This window comes from Coregonus clupeaformis, chromosome 13 (assembly GCF_020615455.1).
Source record: "Coregonus clupeaformis isolate EN_2021a chromosome 13, ASM2061545v1, whole genome shotgun sequence".
NCBI lineage: Eukaryota > Metazoa > Chordata > Actinopteri > Salmoniformes > Salmonidae > Coregonus > Coregonus clupeaformis.
The window spans coordinates 57,038,402-57,055,138 of NC_059204.1; the positions used below are offsets into that span (position 1 = coordinate 57,038,402).

The following is a 16,737-nucleotide window of genomic DNA, read 5'->3' on the forward strand; positions in this document are numbered from 1 at the left end:
TTAGTTTACTTTAGTTAATAAATATATATTTTGGTATTCCTTGTCTCCACGTTGTCTCCCTTTTGTTACGAACTTTGAGCCGGTTCGTGACAAGTGGGGGCTCGTCTGGGATCTTGAAAGTGTTGTGTTTGGGAGAAAACGTGGAGTTAATGTTAAATTCTGTAGGTGCTTTGGTTGTATATTTTGTTAGTTTGTTTGAGTTTGATAGTCCCAGTATTGGTTGCCTTGTACTGCGTTGGAGAGAGTACATTGGTTAGTTTCCAGGCCTGCCCAGCCTGGTAACTCTTGCTCTATTCGCTGTTGGGACATTGGTCTGAGGAGGTGAGTACAATCGGCTGTGTACCTCAGTGGGAGATTTGGATAGGGTAGTGACATTTGCTACCGGGAGCTATAGCCTTTTCCCCTGATAGGCTTAGTGACGTGTTATGTTTTGGAATACGTTGGGCATGGTTAAATGTTTGTTATTATTGTGTGGTGTCTGTGGACTGAGCAGTTGTCTCGGGGGCACATCCGTGGCTTGGTGGAATCTACCAGCGTGCTGGGGGGTTTATTTCCTTGCCAGCGGGCTACAGTGCGTAATTACCCACCGCGAATCCGCACGAAGACTAGGGTTGAGTTATTGTAGGTTTTGGGGAAGCTCCATATCCCATCTCTCTTCTGTGGTGCTCGGTGTGATTGTAATTTCTCGTGTTGTGTCTGGTGTGCTCAGCAGAGGGATTGAGCGAGATTATAATAAAACACATTTTTCTCTCTCTTGATTATGGCGTCTAATGTAGACGAGTTCATTCGCTTTCCATCAGAGGAACTGTTAGAATTATGCACTAAAGAACAGCTGTTGAAGGTTGCTGAACACTACAAGGTTGAAATTAGTGATAAACGTCAAAAAAATTATATTAGGTTAATATTGAAGGCCAATTTGATGGAGTGGTATTCTTGAAGTTACCACTGGGGCAGCCTCTGCTGAGGACTCGTTGTCTCCCCGATATGTTACAATGACCGCTCCATCGGTTAGTCATAGTAGTCTTCTTTTTGAACAGCAGAAAGAACTGCTTCTGTTACAGCTAGGGCATGATCGTGTAAAATATGAAAGGGAATTGGAATTTAAACAGGAGATGGAGCGTGCTAAAATCAAGCTGCAACAAGAGCGACTAGAGTTGGTTAGGGAAGGAAAGCTCTCAGGGGAGAGTTTGCTCTGGGAAGGTGACCCAGAGTTACTTAGGGGTCGTTCCTCTTTTGGTCGTGACCCAGACACATTTGCTATTGTTGGGAACTTACGGTTGTTGCCGACCCTGAGACATTATTTTCGTTGTTTGAGCGTGTTGCTGACGCTAGGAGTTGGCCTGATTCTGACTGCACTTTGATGTTGCAGTGTGTGCTGACTGGTAAAGCGCAGGAAGCATATTCAGCTCTTAGTGTAGCCGACAGTGTCAGTTATGATAAGGTTAAAACGGCTGTGTTACAGAGTTACGAATTGGTCCCTGAGGCTTACCGCCAAAGATTTAGAACTTTAAAAAGGGATGATCAGCAGACTCATGTTGAGTTTGCGCGATAATTATCTTCACAGTTTAATCGCTGGTGTTCCGCCTCTGCAGTTATGACTTTCCAAGGGCTGTGTGATCTGATTATGTTAGAGCAATTTAAGGACACAATCCCTGATCGTATAGCGACGTAAGTTAATGAACGAAAAATAAAGACTGTCGCTGAGGCTGCGGTTTTGGCGGATGAATATGTTTTGACTCACAAAAACGTTTTTGCAGAACCCCGTATTTGGAGTGAGTGGGGGCGTTCGCAGAGATTTGGGCCTCGCTCACCGAGATACTTCGGTTCACGGGCAGAGTTTCATTCAACTAGGGTTGAGCCCGATTCCCGTGGGAAAACTGACTTTGGTCAAGAGTGTCACTACTGTCAAGACTTAGGTCATTGGAAAAACGAATGTCTGGTTCTCAGGTCTAGGGGTAAATTCAGTACAGGTGCTTATGTTAAATCTAAGCCTATGGCGTTAGCTGCGCCTGTTCCACATCAGTTCACTCCTGACACATTGTCTCATGCCCAGGGGCATGTGAAAGTCCATATTGATCCAGACTATTTACCTTTCATTACGGAGGGTTTTGTGTCTATTTTAGGAAGTAAGAACCTAGTGCCAGTGAAGATCCTAAGAGACACAGGTGCCTCTGAATCGTTTGTGTTGGAATCTGTGTTACCCTTCTCTGCGGAGACTGATTCGGGGAATAGTGTTCTAATTAGGGGAATAGGTTTGAACACTCTGTCAGTTCCATTGCATAAACTGATGTTGTATTGTGGACTGGTGAAAGGTGAGGTTGTTGTGGGGGTGCGTCCTTCATTGCCTATTGAGGGTATCGACGTGATCCTTGGAAATAACTTGGCTGGGGAGCGTGTGTGGCCTATCGTGTCTCCATCTTTAGTGGTTTCCACTAAGCCGTTAATGGTAGGGATTCCTGATGAGAGTGTGCAGAATTTCCCAGAGGTGTTCTCCGTGTGTGCAGTGACGCGTTCTATGATCCATGACGACCAGGTCACTGAACTGGCTAACGAGAATACCACAAAGAAGTCTGTCACTGTTTTCCCTGTTATCCCGTTATCTGTATCCCGCTCCGATTTAATCAAGGCGCAACGGACTGACCCCACATTAGAAGAGTTGTGGGACCAAATTGTGCCTGTGGAACAGTTGGGAGATGTCGCACAGGGCTACTTTCTCCAAGAGGAGGTCCTGATGAGAAAGTGGATGTCTCATGGTAGTTGTTTTCTGGGGGAGGCGATTAGTCAGGTTGTGGTACCAGTTAAGCTTCGTGAGTTGGTGTTGACAACTTCTCACAACGACGTTGCTGGACATATGGGTGTGAGGAAAACCTACAATCGCATATTAAGACATATATTTTGGCCTAGATTAAAGAGGGATGTTTCTGATTTCATCAAAACTTGTCACACCTGTCAATTAACTGGTAAACCTAACCAAGCTATTAAGCCAGTACCACTGTTTCCTATTCCTGTACTCAGTAAACCTTTTGAGTATCTGATTATTGACTGTGTTGGTCCTTTGCCTCGTTCTAAAAAGGTTAGTAATTATTTGTTGACTGTGATGTGTCAGACCACTAGGTTTCCTGCTGCCTATCCTCTCCGTTCTATCACGAATAAGTCTGTGTTTAAAGCTTTGACTCAGATTCTCTCACTGTTTGGAATCCCTAAGGTCATTCAAAGTGATCAAGGATCTAATTTCACCTCTAATCTCTTTGGTCAGGTTCTCCAACAGCTCCATATTAAACACAATTTGTCTAGCGCCTATCACGCGCAAAGTAAAGGAGCACTGGAACGTTTCCATCAAACACTTAAGTCTTTGTTGAGAGCTTATTGTACTGAGATGGATAAGGATTTGGAGGAGGAGTTGCCTTGGTTACTGTTAGCCGCTAGGGAGGTTTCACAGGATAGCACGGGTTTTAGTCCAATTGACCTTGTGTTTGGACATAGGGTGCGTGGGCTTTTATCTGTTCTCCAGGATGACTGGAAGTCTTCCGAGCCTCCTCAGTCCCTGTTATCATATGTGTGTGATTTTCGGAGACGCTTGTAGGCCTCTGGTGAAATGACGACCCTCCCACTCTGTCTGCCGTATTCTCTCTCTTTGCTCTTGTATCCTTATTAGGATGCCGGTCGGTGGAGTTGGGAGGGTCGTCAGCTACATGGGAAACACCTGGGCTTGGGTGTGTCCCAGGATAAATGGACCTCTTCCACATTCATTGGGGAGACTCTCTCCATGCAGACACCTTTATTGATTTTTGTTGTGGTATTTTTGTGTTTTTTTGGTTGTTTGCTTTGGCACCTTTCAACACCTTGCATTATTACATTTATGCATGCAAACACTCACTTACACTACTGATTACACACACCATTGTTAATTGTACTTAGTTTACTTTAGTTCATAAATATATATTTTGGTATTCCTTGTCTCCACTTTGTCTCCCTTTTGTTACGAACTTTGAGCCGGTTCGTGACATTGGGCTGCAATTTCTGAGACTGGTAACGCTAATGAACTTATCCTCTGCAGCAGAGGTAACTCTGGGTCTTCCATTCCTGTGGCGGTCCTCATGAGAGCCAGTTTCATCATAGCACTTGATGGTTTTTGCGACTGCACTTGAAGAAACTTTCAAAGTTCTTGAAATATTCCGTATTGACTGACATTCATGTCTTAACGTAATGATGAACTGTTGTTTCTCTTTGCATTAAGAAGGAAAGAAATTCCACAAATTAACTTTTAAGAAGGCAAACCTGTTAATTTAAATGCATTCCAGGTGACTACCCCATGAAGCTGGTTGAGAGAATGCCAAGAGTGTGCAAAGCTGTCATCAAGGTAAAGGGTGGCTATTTGAAGAATCTCAAATATGAAATATATTTTGATTTGTTCAACACGTTTTTGGTTACAACATGATTCCATATGTGTTATTTCATAGTTTTGATGTCTTCACTATTATTCTACAATGTAGAAAATAGTAAAAATAAAGAAAAACCCTTGAATGAGTAGGTGTTCTAAAACTTTTGACCGGTAGTGTATAAGCCCTCAAGAAAGAACAAATGGGTTGAGAAGTTAAGGATCCACATTGAATATCTCCTCTATATTCTCTGGAATCTGTGGATGAGTTACTGAGTCTGAGTGCATGGAGTATAGGAACAGTGCAGCACAAGGCAAATACAGAAATGGCCATAATGCATTGGCTACAAGAACTGATAATGAGATGGATACAATATAACAATAAATGGGGCTTTGTTTAAGGCAGATTTTCAATGTTTGTGAGTTTACTTGGAATATCAGTGGTGTGTGGGTTAGAGCTGGGGAAGGATAACTGGGGAATAGGGCAGTATGAGAAAGACAGAAGGGGAGAAAAGAGGGAACTGGGAGAGAAAGGGGTTAAAGGGAAACAGATTGTAATCAGATGAGGGTGATCGATGGGAGGGGAAGTGGACAGAATCAGTCCTCATAGAGGCCATTTTGTCACAATAACGCACCCTGACACGCACACGCAAACATGCATACACACATACATACCATCACAGGGCCTTAAAAGGGTGCACTTAGAGCATGCAAATGTCTAGACGTACATTAACAAAGAATAATGGCTGCCATTTTTGTACGCCTGCAAAAAGGCACTTTTTTCTCACTGTACAGAATGAGACTGGGCTGAAACTCATAAATAATGATATGGAGGAAAGGCTGGGCAAAATGTTTCATTCCAACACAGGGAGGGTCTGAAACATGTCTCTGTGCATTTTCACTCCTACTGGAAGTATTCTAGAGGGAGAAAGGCTGTATGTCCTTAAACAACCAGCATTACCTTTCATAAGGTTACAGGTGGAGTATCATACACAAAACATACCATTTTATCTACATCAAAAGCACTACAGTGTATTACCGAACAATGAGGTACACATTTATCCTCCTCTCATAGTGTCAAATACATACACACATATATGGGTTTGTCGAAAATACTATTGACTTTCTCTGGTTTTGTTGTGCCTCTGTGTTAGTCTGGGTTCTATAGATAAGCTTTCAGAAACAATAGGCTGCTCTCCCATTGAGATGTCATGAGCTGGACTTGTCTTATAGTGTTTGTCTCCCTGCTGGGGACTGCTCTGTAAACAATCTGCTGGCTGTTGTTAAGTGATAAACCACTGTTCTATAAGCGGACACAGATCAATACTGAGATGCATTCATAATTTATATCACTTTTGTGTTCTTCTCAGTTTGATTTATAGGCGTTTCACAGTGCTATAGAGAACAGAGCTGGCTCTGAGTTCCACTGATTGAGACATCCACGCAGACACCCGGTCATGCAGCCGATTTCAACAGATGGCACATCACAAAGTACGGTGCCCGTGATCACCCCTGAATGGCTGTAAAGCCTTGCCACACTCATCTCCCCTCCCTCCTCCTTCATCCCTTCTTTCTCCACTGCTTCGACACACAGCCATCTATTATTCCATACCCATCTCCATGGCAATGTATTTCTTCATCCACGTTTTCCAGGCGTAAAATAAATGATGTGACTAAAGGCTCAGGGGAAGAAGAAAAGGCTCAGCCCCTCCTCTTAAGGGCAGTAAATTGTCAGAGTCTGGCCCCCTGTCCACCTACCCCCTGCCCCCCCCCATCCTCCCCCATCCCCTCTGCTCCCCCCTCCCCCTAAACCTCCGCCCACTGCCCTGCACCCAGACTAATAGTCTGACGGGAGAGAAGGATGGCAGGTGGCCAGGCTAGCCTCTGAGGACAATGTCTCAGCCAAGAGGCAGAAAGAGAGAGAGAGAGATTTTACCGGGTTGTAAAAACTGCTGTATGACCGAATCGTCATGACCTGAAGCCGTCACTGTGGCTGTCCAAAATTACGCCATCATCACCTCCAGTCCAGCCATTGGCACACAAACATGTTGATAGTGTTAGTTTTACAACACCTCAAAGGTTTTCCCCCACTGCTATGGGTCACATATTTCACTCTCACTGTCACCGTTTTACTGCTGTGTCTCTAACAGAGTTGAAGTCCCTCCATGGCCAGAAAATGTCCTGGAAGTAAATGATGATGATGGGCCTTCACTGACCTGAACCAGAGCTGTTCTCTTTCCATTGGAACGAGAGCATTCTCCACACAGGGCTCCCTCAGGAGTCTCTGCAGACATACGGTTATTAGAGATATATTTCCTGGCTGTATCTGCATGCGAGAAGTGCTCTATCCAGTCTGTACATCAAACCATTAACACAGGAGCCCTCCTCATAAAACACATAGTGAGGATGACCTAATCACCACATTTTACAGGACGTCTGGAAGAGGCCAGGACGGCGGACGGTTACTGGCCAGAAAAATATATCTCTCTGTGAACATGTGAATTAACTAAGTACACATTTATCCTCAAACTCTCAATCACTCACATCCCCAAACTCACAGTACACAAGGCATGTTTAAAAACAAAGGGTTTCTTCTTTAGCCTCCATTCATAAACTCATATTTCATTTCTAAAATGTCTTGTCCTTTAAGACGTGAACCATTATATTTAAGTATCAATGAGCTGAGGATGAGGTAGGTTACTATCATAACGATACTTCAGTTGTACAGGAGAGCTAGAAAAGTGTACTCCTCTCATCCCTCAACCTTTTTTTGCAGTCCAATCCTAAACCACCCTCCCTAACAAACCATTATGCTATATGACACCACAGTCCAAAACAGTGTCCATACAGTCCATAATATTCAGCCCCTCAGGATGGTCTGGTAAAATTAGCCCGTTACACACTCTGATTCCAGCAGGGCAGTTTGTTAGCTGATGAAAACTGAGGGAGGTTGCCCGGGAACTGACACATTTTTATATTTCCATAGTTAATGCATTCCTGAGAGCTTATTCACCAGTGACAGGGAAACAAACAATGGCCTTATTGTGGGTTGGAGCTCAGCTAGAGCATTGGTCCCTACCAGGAGAGGAGAGGAGAGGAGCGGCATGGAGGCCTAACTCATTAACACACTGCTATGTGGGGCTAACGTCCTTAGCAGAGGCCTGTATGGCTGCGACTGCCCTTCCGAACATTTGACCATATAACGATGTTGTCATATAAACAGACTAGCTATACTGTATAAATATGATGGTTAAAAAAAAAAGAACCCTGACCAATGTGTAATAAACATAATGTTTAATATAAAAAACAAACTAGAAAACACTGCATATATTATCTACTCACAATGGAAGAATGAGAATAAAAAATAATATCAACAGTTGAGGGGATCCCCCTTCAAATATTAAAATGGCGCTAGAAAAACCTCTACAGAATTGCAGCGAAATAACACAAATATGATTTTTTTCACTGACATGAATTATTCATGTTTCAATTTCAAGTGCGAAAGTTTCCTTTTTATCTGATTCAGTTAACTTCTCAAAGCATGAAACTACATTAATATTTTCTGAACATTTAAATTACATGATAGAGTACAGCGAATGTCATTATATGTTACTATCTGATATACTCAATGAAATGCTAGATCCTGATGTCCTGGTGCATGGTCCTTCAGACAATGTTACCATCTCTGTTCTTATACCATGAAGTTAGAATCCTACTAAATTGGCTGCGAACCATACAGAGATATGCCTGGTGTTTGCCACAATCATAAAAAAAGTATTAGTTCTAACTAATTCAAAGAGCATAACTGTACACATGATTATCACATAGCCACAATGACATAGTAACACATTCCACTCCTATACTGTACATAATAGAGCTTAGTATGGTGTTCTCATATTATTCCACACCTATACAGTACACAGCAGAGCTTAGTGTTTCGTTTTAAATAGTTATTTTGTGGTACTGTAACAAATCTGTCTTCCTCCTCTTCCCCATGCTGTTATCCTCTGTGGTTCAGAGAAGGGGAGTGGAGGGAGTGTTTGGGTTGTTGTTCCTCAGAGAAACTCAGCAGTTTATGCTTCGGCCTCATCAGTCTTGCTTCTTACAGGTAATAACTGCTGCTCTCAAATGAGGTTAAATGTGGAGTACACTCATCTATGAAGGCTTGGTCAAGTCATAAGCTATTTTGTTGCCTGGGTTCTTCACATTGAAAAGGCTGGCCTCTGTGAGCCTGCATGGCGATGGGTGGGGCGGGGTGAGTGATTGATTGACAGGACCATAGAAGGTTTAGGACGTGTCCATCACACATAGTGTTCCCGGTGGTTGATGTAGATGCGATCCGCCCCATTCTGGTGACACACCCACTCCTGATAGGACAGAGGCTGGTGGGAGGGGCTTTGGGGTTCCCGGGGCATGAGCCTGGCAGGTGTTCTCTCTGCCATCTCAAACTGCCGCTCAGCCCTGTGAGCCTGCAAAAATAGAGGATGGGATGACACACTTGGTCGCTGTTGATACAAAATAAATATATATTCCGGAAATTAGTCATATCAACTTTCTACTAAAAAACTAAAAACTTTTCAACCCTAAATATATGCAGCTAAAAAAGCACATCAAAGATGAGGGAATGAGTTGAAGAGAATTGGCACTGAATCAGTAGAGGGTCTCAGAGGAGAGACGCTAGATGGATAGAAATTACTGTTCTCCAAGAAGTCCAGACAGACGACAGCCTTTGTTGGGAACACTAGACTCTGTAGCTCTACATACACAGATACTCATTTAAAAACACAGAGAAAATCAACTTTACTGGTGTGTGTGTGTGTATGCACGTGAGGTAGGGTTCAGGCCAAAGCCATTATGTTCCTTGTATGGACCTGAATACTAATATCACTCTTAAATGAACCAGTAAATGAGGTAAAGATAGAAACAGAAGGGAGAAGGGTAGGATGAAAGAGAGAGAGAGAGAGAGAGAGAGAGAGAGAGAGAGAGAGAGAGAGAGAGAGAGAGAGAGAGAGAGAGAGAGAGAGAGAGAGAGAGAGAGAGAGAGAGAGAGAGAGAGAGAGAGAGAGAGAGAGATGCATGGTTGGAAACAGAGGACTATGAATCATTCAATGATCTTAAAAGAAAGACTTGCTTTTGCTTCTCACTGAGCTGAATGAATCTAACTCTATTTTAACCCCAATCTAGCTCTTCTCCTTCCCCAGAGCTCAATTGATTTAAGGTTTACTTAAATGAGAAGTTGACCTGTAAGGAGCAGTGTGGTGTAGTGCAACAACCATAACCCTAACCCTAGCTTCATGTCCACATCCCGGTTTAACCCCAAACCTGGCCACAACCAGAAGCCTAACTCCAGATATAACACTAACCTTAGCTCCACCTGCAACCCTACACACAATAATAGTGTTTACCTGTGACAGGGAGGCCACCTGTGGTGCGTGGACAACCAGAGGGATGGCTGGGGGTCTCTCTGTGTAGGGAGGAGGAGGCTTGTGTGTCGGAGGTAGATCAATCCTGCAGGGAGACAGGAGAAAATAAAAAACATTGGTTGTCTCTCTTAAAATGTAAACTGACAGTGACTATAACGCACACCTTAAGACATGTTATTGTGTGATGGCAAACCAGGTAATTGCAAAGTTGTAGAACCAGATTAATTAAATTGTGTTAGGAACGGTTTCCACTGTGAATGAATTCAATTACAGGCTAAAATCGACAAGCACTAAGCCGAGTTAAATAGAGTGATTAGGTTAACACCCGTCCCCTCATCAGCTCATGCTTGGCTTGCCAATCAACCTAATCTCCTCCCACATCCTTCAAACCCCCCTCAAGAGCGTCTGCTAAATGACAAAAAATAAATAAATAAATTCCCCTCAACACTCCCCCTCCCCCCACACCAAAATACTGGCCAACTCCCCTGAAACAGATCCTATTCTAAACACTAATCGTCAAAACCATCCTCATGATACAGAAAGCTCCTACTTCGCCCCACACCACCACTACAGCATATTTTTTTTATTTAAATACTTTTTACCCCCCAATATTTACAGTCTTGTCCCATCGCTGCAACTCCCGTACGGACCCGGGAGAGGCGACGTTCGAGAGTCATGCGTCCTCCGAAACACGACCCTGCCAAGCCACACTGCTTCTTGACACACTGCTCGCCTAACCCAGAAGCCAGCCGCACCAATGTGTTGGAGAAAACACTGTACAGCTGGCGACTGAAGTCAACGTGCATGCGCCCAGCCCGCCACTAGGAGTCGCTAGAGCGCGATGGGACAAGGACATCCCTGCCGGCCAAACCCTCCCCTAACCCGGACGACGCTGGGCCAATTGTGCGCCGCCTCATGGGTCTCCCGGTTGCGGCCAGCTGCGACACAGCCTGAGATCGAACCTGGGTCTGTAGTGACGCCTCTAGCACTGCGATGCAGTGCCTCAGACCTCTGCGCCACTCGGGAGGCCACCACAACATCTTGACTCCACTATGCTGTCTGCTTTTCCCTCTACACCAGGGATAGGCAACCCTGTTCCTGGAGTGCCGCAGGTACTGCAGGATTTTGTTCCAACTAGGCACCACACCTGACCAACTCAGCTAATGGATCAGTTCAGTGATTGCCTAAGTTCAACACACCTGGTCTTCCAGGTCGGTTAAATCAAAAACATGGAAGTGCCTACTCCAGGACCGGGGTCGCCTACCCCTGCTCTACACTCTACTCCTGTTTTGGAGAGCTCTAATATCATCTCTCTTGCTCTTTCTCTAACTCCAAATCTTTGTCCTTCATCCTCTCTCTGACCATAATTCCATGTGTTTATTGCTGGACAAGCACACCTGATTCAACTTGTCAACTAATCATCAAGCCCTCAATGAGTTGAATGAGGTGTGTGTGTCCAGGGCTACAACACAACTGTGTACTGTTGGGGGTACTGGAGGACCAGGGTTGGGAAACACTGCTCTAAAGTGCATTCCTTGCTCCTCAGCATAGCAAGGCATAAGAGCTCGTAGGTCTCCTTCTCCTTCTCTCTGACTTGGATGAGACATGGAGAGAACACATGGCTGATGTATAGTTAATGACCTTGCGTGTGTTTCCCACAGAAGGCTGTGGGACTGTAGAGTGCACCTGATCCATTAGAAGAAGAGCTGGGCTTTAATATGTGTGTGATGACAGAGAGGGATGAGGCCTGTATCCATTCAGCTGGGCCCCCGGGTCTACAGGGATGCCCTCAGGGACACAGCCAGGGTCACACTCAGGCCGACTGCCTTTCATTTGGCATCAGACACAAAACAGGGAGGCCCAGAGTAGAGTAGACACACCTCTCTGGACCTGAGTGTGTGTGTGTTGTTTGAGTAGTAGAGCTATGTGGAGCTATGCATGCAGGCACAGAAAGTCTCTTTACCATTCGCACACAGCTGTTCACTACTGGGTTTCAGATCAGGGTTGTGTTTCTTTTGGCCAGACTGGCTGCATTAGAGTCCTCTCAAACAGTCAGTCTGAGAATCTGCTCTCACACTCATTGGCTCCAAGGAAGCGGGGACAAACAGCTGTAGAATACAAATGTGAATCTCCAGTGAAAGAGCCAGAGAGTCAAGGACAAGGTCGAGGATTTAGCAAAGTGACCAGACTGCTACCATAATGGTTAAATAAGACCTTGGATCAATGGCAAAACGAATGAAACAATCTAGGCTTATTCTCCCCATTATTGACAGGATCAACCCTAGTGCTCTTTATCAGAAATGGCTAGAATGTAGGGATAAGGTTAGTCAGAATCACACACATACATATACTCACACATGCACGCGCACACACACAGACACACACTGGAACCCTACTCTGCATGCAGTGTTTAACAGCGTGTCGTGTAATGGAACCCTACCCTGCATGCAGTGTTTAACAGCGTGTTGTGTAATGGAACCCTACCCTGCATGCAGTGTTCAACAGCGTGTGGTGTAATGGAACCCTACCCTGCATGCAGTGTTTAACAGCGTGTCGTGTAATGGAACCCTACCCTGCATGCAGTGTTTAACAGCGTGTTGTGTAATGGAACCCTACCCTGCATGCAGTGTTCAACAGCGTGTGGTGTAATGGAACCCTACCCTGCATGCAGTGTTTAACAGCGTGTAGTGTAATGGAACCCTACCCTGCATGCAGTGTTTAACAGCGTGTAGTGTAATGGAACCCTACCCTGCATGCAGTGTTTAACAGCGTGTAGTGTAATGGAACCCTACCCTGCATGCAGTGTTTAACAGCGTGTAGTGTAATGGAACCCTACCCTGCATGCAGTGTTTAACAGCGTGTAGTGTAATGGAACCCTACCCTGCATGCAGTGTTTAACAGCGTGTGGTGTAATGGAACCCTACCCTGCATGCAGTGTTTAACAGCGTGTAGTGTAATGGAACCCTACCCTGCATGCAGTGTTTAACAGCGTGTAGTGTAATGGAACCCTACCCTGCATGCAGTGTTTAACAGCGTGTAGTGTAATGGAACCCTACCCTGCATGCAGTGTTTAACAGCGTGTAGTGTAATGGAACCCTACCCTGCATGCAGTGTTTAACAGCGTGTAGTGTAATGGAACCCTACCCTGCATGCAGTGTTTAACAGCGTGTAGTGTAATGGAACCCTACCCTGCATGCAGTGTTTAACAGCGTGTAGTGTAATGGAACCCTACCCTGCATGCAGTGTTTAACAGTGTGTAATGTAATGGAACCCTACCCTGCATGCAGTGTTTAACAGCGTGTAGTGTAATGGAACCCTACCCTGCATGCAGTGTTTAACAGCGTGTAATGTAATGGAACCCTACCCTGCATGCAGTGTTTAACAGCGTGTAGTGTAATGGAACCCTACCCTGCATGCAGTGTTTAACAGCGTGTAATGTAATGGAACCCTACCCTGCATGCAGTGTTTAACAGCGTGTAGTGTAATGGAACCCTACCCTGCATGCAGTGTTTAACAGCGTGTAGTGTAATGGAACCCTACCCTGCATGCAGTGTTTAACAGCGTGTAGTGTAATGGAACCCTACCCTGCATGCAGTGTTTAACAGCGTGTAGTGTAATGGAACCCTACCCTGCATGCAGTGTTTAACAGCGTGTAGTGTAATGGAACCCTACCCTGCATGCAGTGTTTAACAGCGTGTAGTGTAATGGAACCCTACCCTGCATGCAGTGTTTAACAGCGTGTAATGTAATGGAACCCTACCCTGCATGCAGTGTTTAACAGCGTGTAGTGTAATGGAACCCTACCCTGCATGCAGTGTTTAACAGCGTGTAATGTAATGGAACCCTACCCTGCATGCAGTGTTTAACAGCGTGTAGTGTAATGGAACCCTACCCTGCATGCAGTGTTTAACAGCGTGTAGTGTAATGGAACCCTACCCTGCATGCAGTGTTTAACAGCATGTAGTGTAATGGAACCCTACCCTGCATGCAGTGTTTAACAGCGTGTAATGTAATGGAACCCTACCCTGCATGCAGTGTTTAACAGCGTGTAGTGTAATGGAACCCTACCCTGCATGCAGTGTTTAACAGCGTGTAGTGTAATGGAACCCTACCCTGCATGCAGTGTTTAACAGCGTGTAGTGTAATGGAACCCTACCCTGCATGCAGTGTTTAACAGCGTGTAGTGTAATGGAACCCTACCCTGCATGCAGTGTTTAACAGCGTGTAATGTAATGGAACCCTACCCTGCATGCAGTGTTTAACAGCGTGTAATGTAATGGAACCCTACCCTGCATGCAGTGTTTAACAGCGTGTAATGTAATGGAACCCTACCCTGCATGCAGTGTTTAACAGCGTGTAGTGTAATGGAACCCTACCCTGCATGCAGTGTTTAACAGCGTGTAGTGTAATGGAACCCTACCCTGCATGCAGTGTTTAACAGCGTGTAGTGTAATGGAACCCTACCCTGCATGCAGTGTTTAACAGCGTGTAGTGTAATGGAACCCTACCCTGCATGCAGTGTTTAACAGCGTGTAGTGTAATGGAACCCTACCCTGCATGCAGTGTTTAACAGCGTGTAGTGTAATGGAACCCTACCCTGCATGCAGTATTTAACAGCGTGTAGTGTAATGGAACCCTACCCTGCATGCAGTGTTTAACAGCGTGTAGTGTAATGGAACCCTACCCTGCATGCAGTGTTTAACAGCGTGTAGTGTAATGGAACCCTACCCTGCATGCAGTGTTTAACAGCGTGTAGTGTAATGGAACCCTACCCTGCATGCAGTGTTTAACAGCGTGTAGTGTAATGGAACCCTACCCTGCATGCAGTGTTTAACAGCGTGTAGTGTAATGGAACCCTACCCTGCATGCAGTGTTTAACAGCGTGTAGTGTAATGGAACCCTACCCTGCATGCAGTGTTTAACAGCGTGTAGTGTAATGGAACCCTACCCTGCATGCAGTGTTTAACAGCGTGTAGTGTAATGGAACCCTACCCTGCATGCAGTGTTTAACAGCGTGTAGTGTAGCAGGGTAATAAAGGCTGTAGCACCACAGACGGACTGTTCCCACAATAGACACATCCTCTTCAGCTCACTGTGTCTCTCTCTGTCTCCCTCATGAGGAACATCATCTGGGAGTGATGGTTCGCTAGGGGCCGCCCAACACTATGGAACGGGAGCGGCTGATTGGCCAGCTCGTCCTGGTTGTCAGAAGCTGAATCTGTGAATGGACGGTGAGGAAATGCAGACAGACAGGGGAGGTGTGGGATTGAGGAGGCCTTTCAAGAACAAATGGAAAACAGAGATGATGTAATCCCTTTGGGGATAACGATGCCGGATGGAGCTCCATATCTATGGTGTAATTTTCACATCCTGTATTGGAAAATGTTGTTTCAACTGGAGGGTAGACTGGTTAAAGCACTCCGTTTATATTGGGTGCATATGTGTGTGTGCCTGACATAAAACTGCACCCTAAAGGGAGGACAGGAGGACGCACAGATATGAGTTGAAAAATATGATGTTAGCCACATGCTTTGGGGCATCCCAATCACTTGAATCCACCCAACTCATCTACTCATCCACCCATCGACCCATCCACCCACACACACACACACACACACACTGGGCCAGATGTCAGTCACAGACCTCTTGGGCAGGGAGTGACCCAACTCTCATGTAAATAATTTACTCTAAAAGTCCCTTCCTTCACCTTGCCCCAACGTTAACATGAGTGCAGGTCTAGCAATAGAAACCTACTCAGCAAAACAAGACAAGGGACTCCTGCCAAGACTGCAATTACCTATCACCCCTCAACCTTGTACCACCACCTCTCTACCTCCCTGCACCAGACTCCATTTTATGGTACACTGCAGTGGAATGACTCAAAACGCAGTATGTATAGGAAAGCCCTTTGGATTTGAGTTATACTGTAACTCCATGATGATTAGATAGTCACACAACATATCAGTTGACGATATTAACCAATGGATGAATTGATCCAATACTGCTGCAGTATACTGTGACAGCACTTCAACTCACACTTTGTCTGTGTACGTTGGGACCGAGGTCTTCCGTGCAGTGAGGATGACGATGGTGAAGACGGTTATGAGAAAGAGGGCGAGGACGGCCCCCATCACTGCCCCTGCCACGGCAACAGAGGTGGACCTCTTTTCCTGAGACTGGTCTGGAACAGAACACAGACGGATGATATGAAACAGCACAGACACAACCCCACATAACATATCAGAGCAGTGTAGAAATCATGTAGCAAAACATGTGACTATACAAATCCAGGAGCATTCTAACAGCATATGGCTGCGTTCACACAGGCAGCCCAATTCTGATCTTTATTTCACTAATTGGTCTTTTGACCAATCAGATCCGCTCTGAAAAAGATCTATAATATAATAATAATATGCCATTTAGCAGACGCTTTTATCCAAAGCGACTTACAGTCATGCGTGCATACATTTTTGTGTATGGGTGGTCCCGGGGATCGAACCCACTACCTTGGCGTTACAAGCGCCGTGCTCTACCAGTTGAGCTACAGAGGACCACTGATGTGAAAAGATCTGATGTGACTGGTCAAAAGACCAATTAGTGGGAAAAAGATCTGAATTGGGTTGCCTGTGTAAATGCAGCCTAAGTGTAAGTTTAAGAGGCTATGTGTGATGTGAGTGTGTGTGTCTGAGAGAGATCGAGACCTGCAGGCAGGTTGCTCACTGTCTCCCAGCAGTACGAACTACAGTAACTCAAGTGCAATTAGGGGCTCCATGCTGCTCCTCTTAAAGCCCTGCTGCTGTAGTCTCTCCCCTGCAGCTCCCCCATACTTCAATGGGCCTCATTCACTTTTCACCTCAGCCTCCATCCATCGCTCTTTTATTTCTCTCTCTATCAGTCTTTCTCCCTGCTCCTGTGCATGTTGTGTGTAATGTGGAC

The 16,737-nt window shown here is 45.2% G+C and overlaps 1 protein-coding gene across 1 annotated transcript in view; it reads right to left on the minus strand.

Moving 5' to 3' along the window:
* Window positions 1-7,657: 7,657 nt before the first annotated feature.
* LOC121579963 (nectin-3-like protein) overlaps window positions 7,658-16,737 on the minus strand; it is a 61,199-nt gene continuing 52,119 nt past the window's right edge. The window contains exons 6-8 of the mRNA XM_041894987.1: window positions 15,838-15,982; window positions 9,784-9,886; window positions 7,658-8,847 (exon numbers count right to left, since the gene is read on the minus strand). Coding sequence (XP_041750921.1) covers window positions 8,680-8,847; window positions 9,784-9,886; window positions 15,838-15,982 — 416 coding nt within the window. The 3' untranslated portion in view covers window positions 7,658-8,679. The remainder of the gene's footprint in view (window positions 8,848-9,783; window positions 9,887-15,837; window positions 15,983-16,737) is intronic.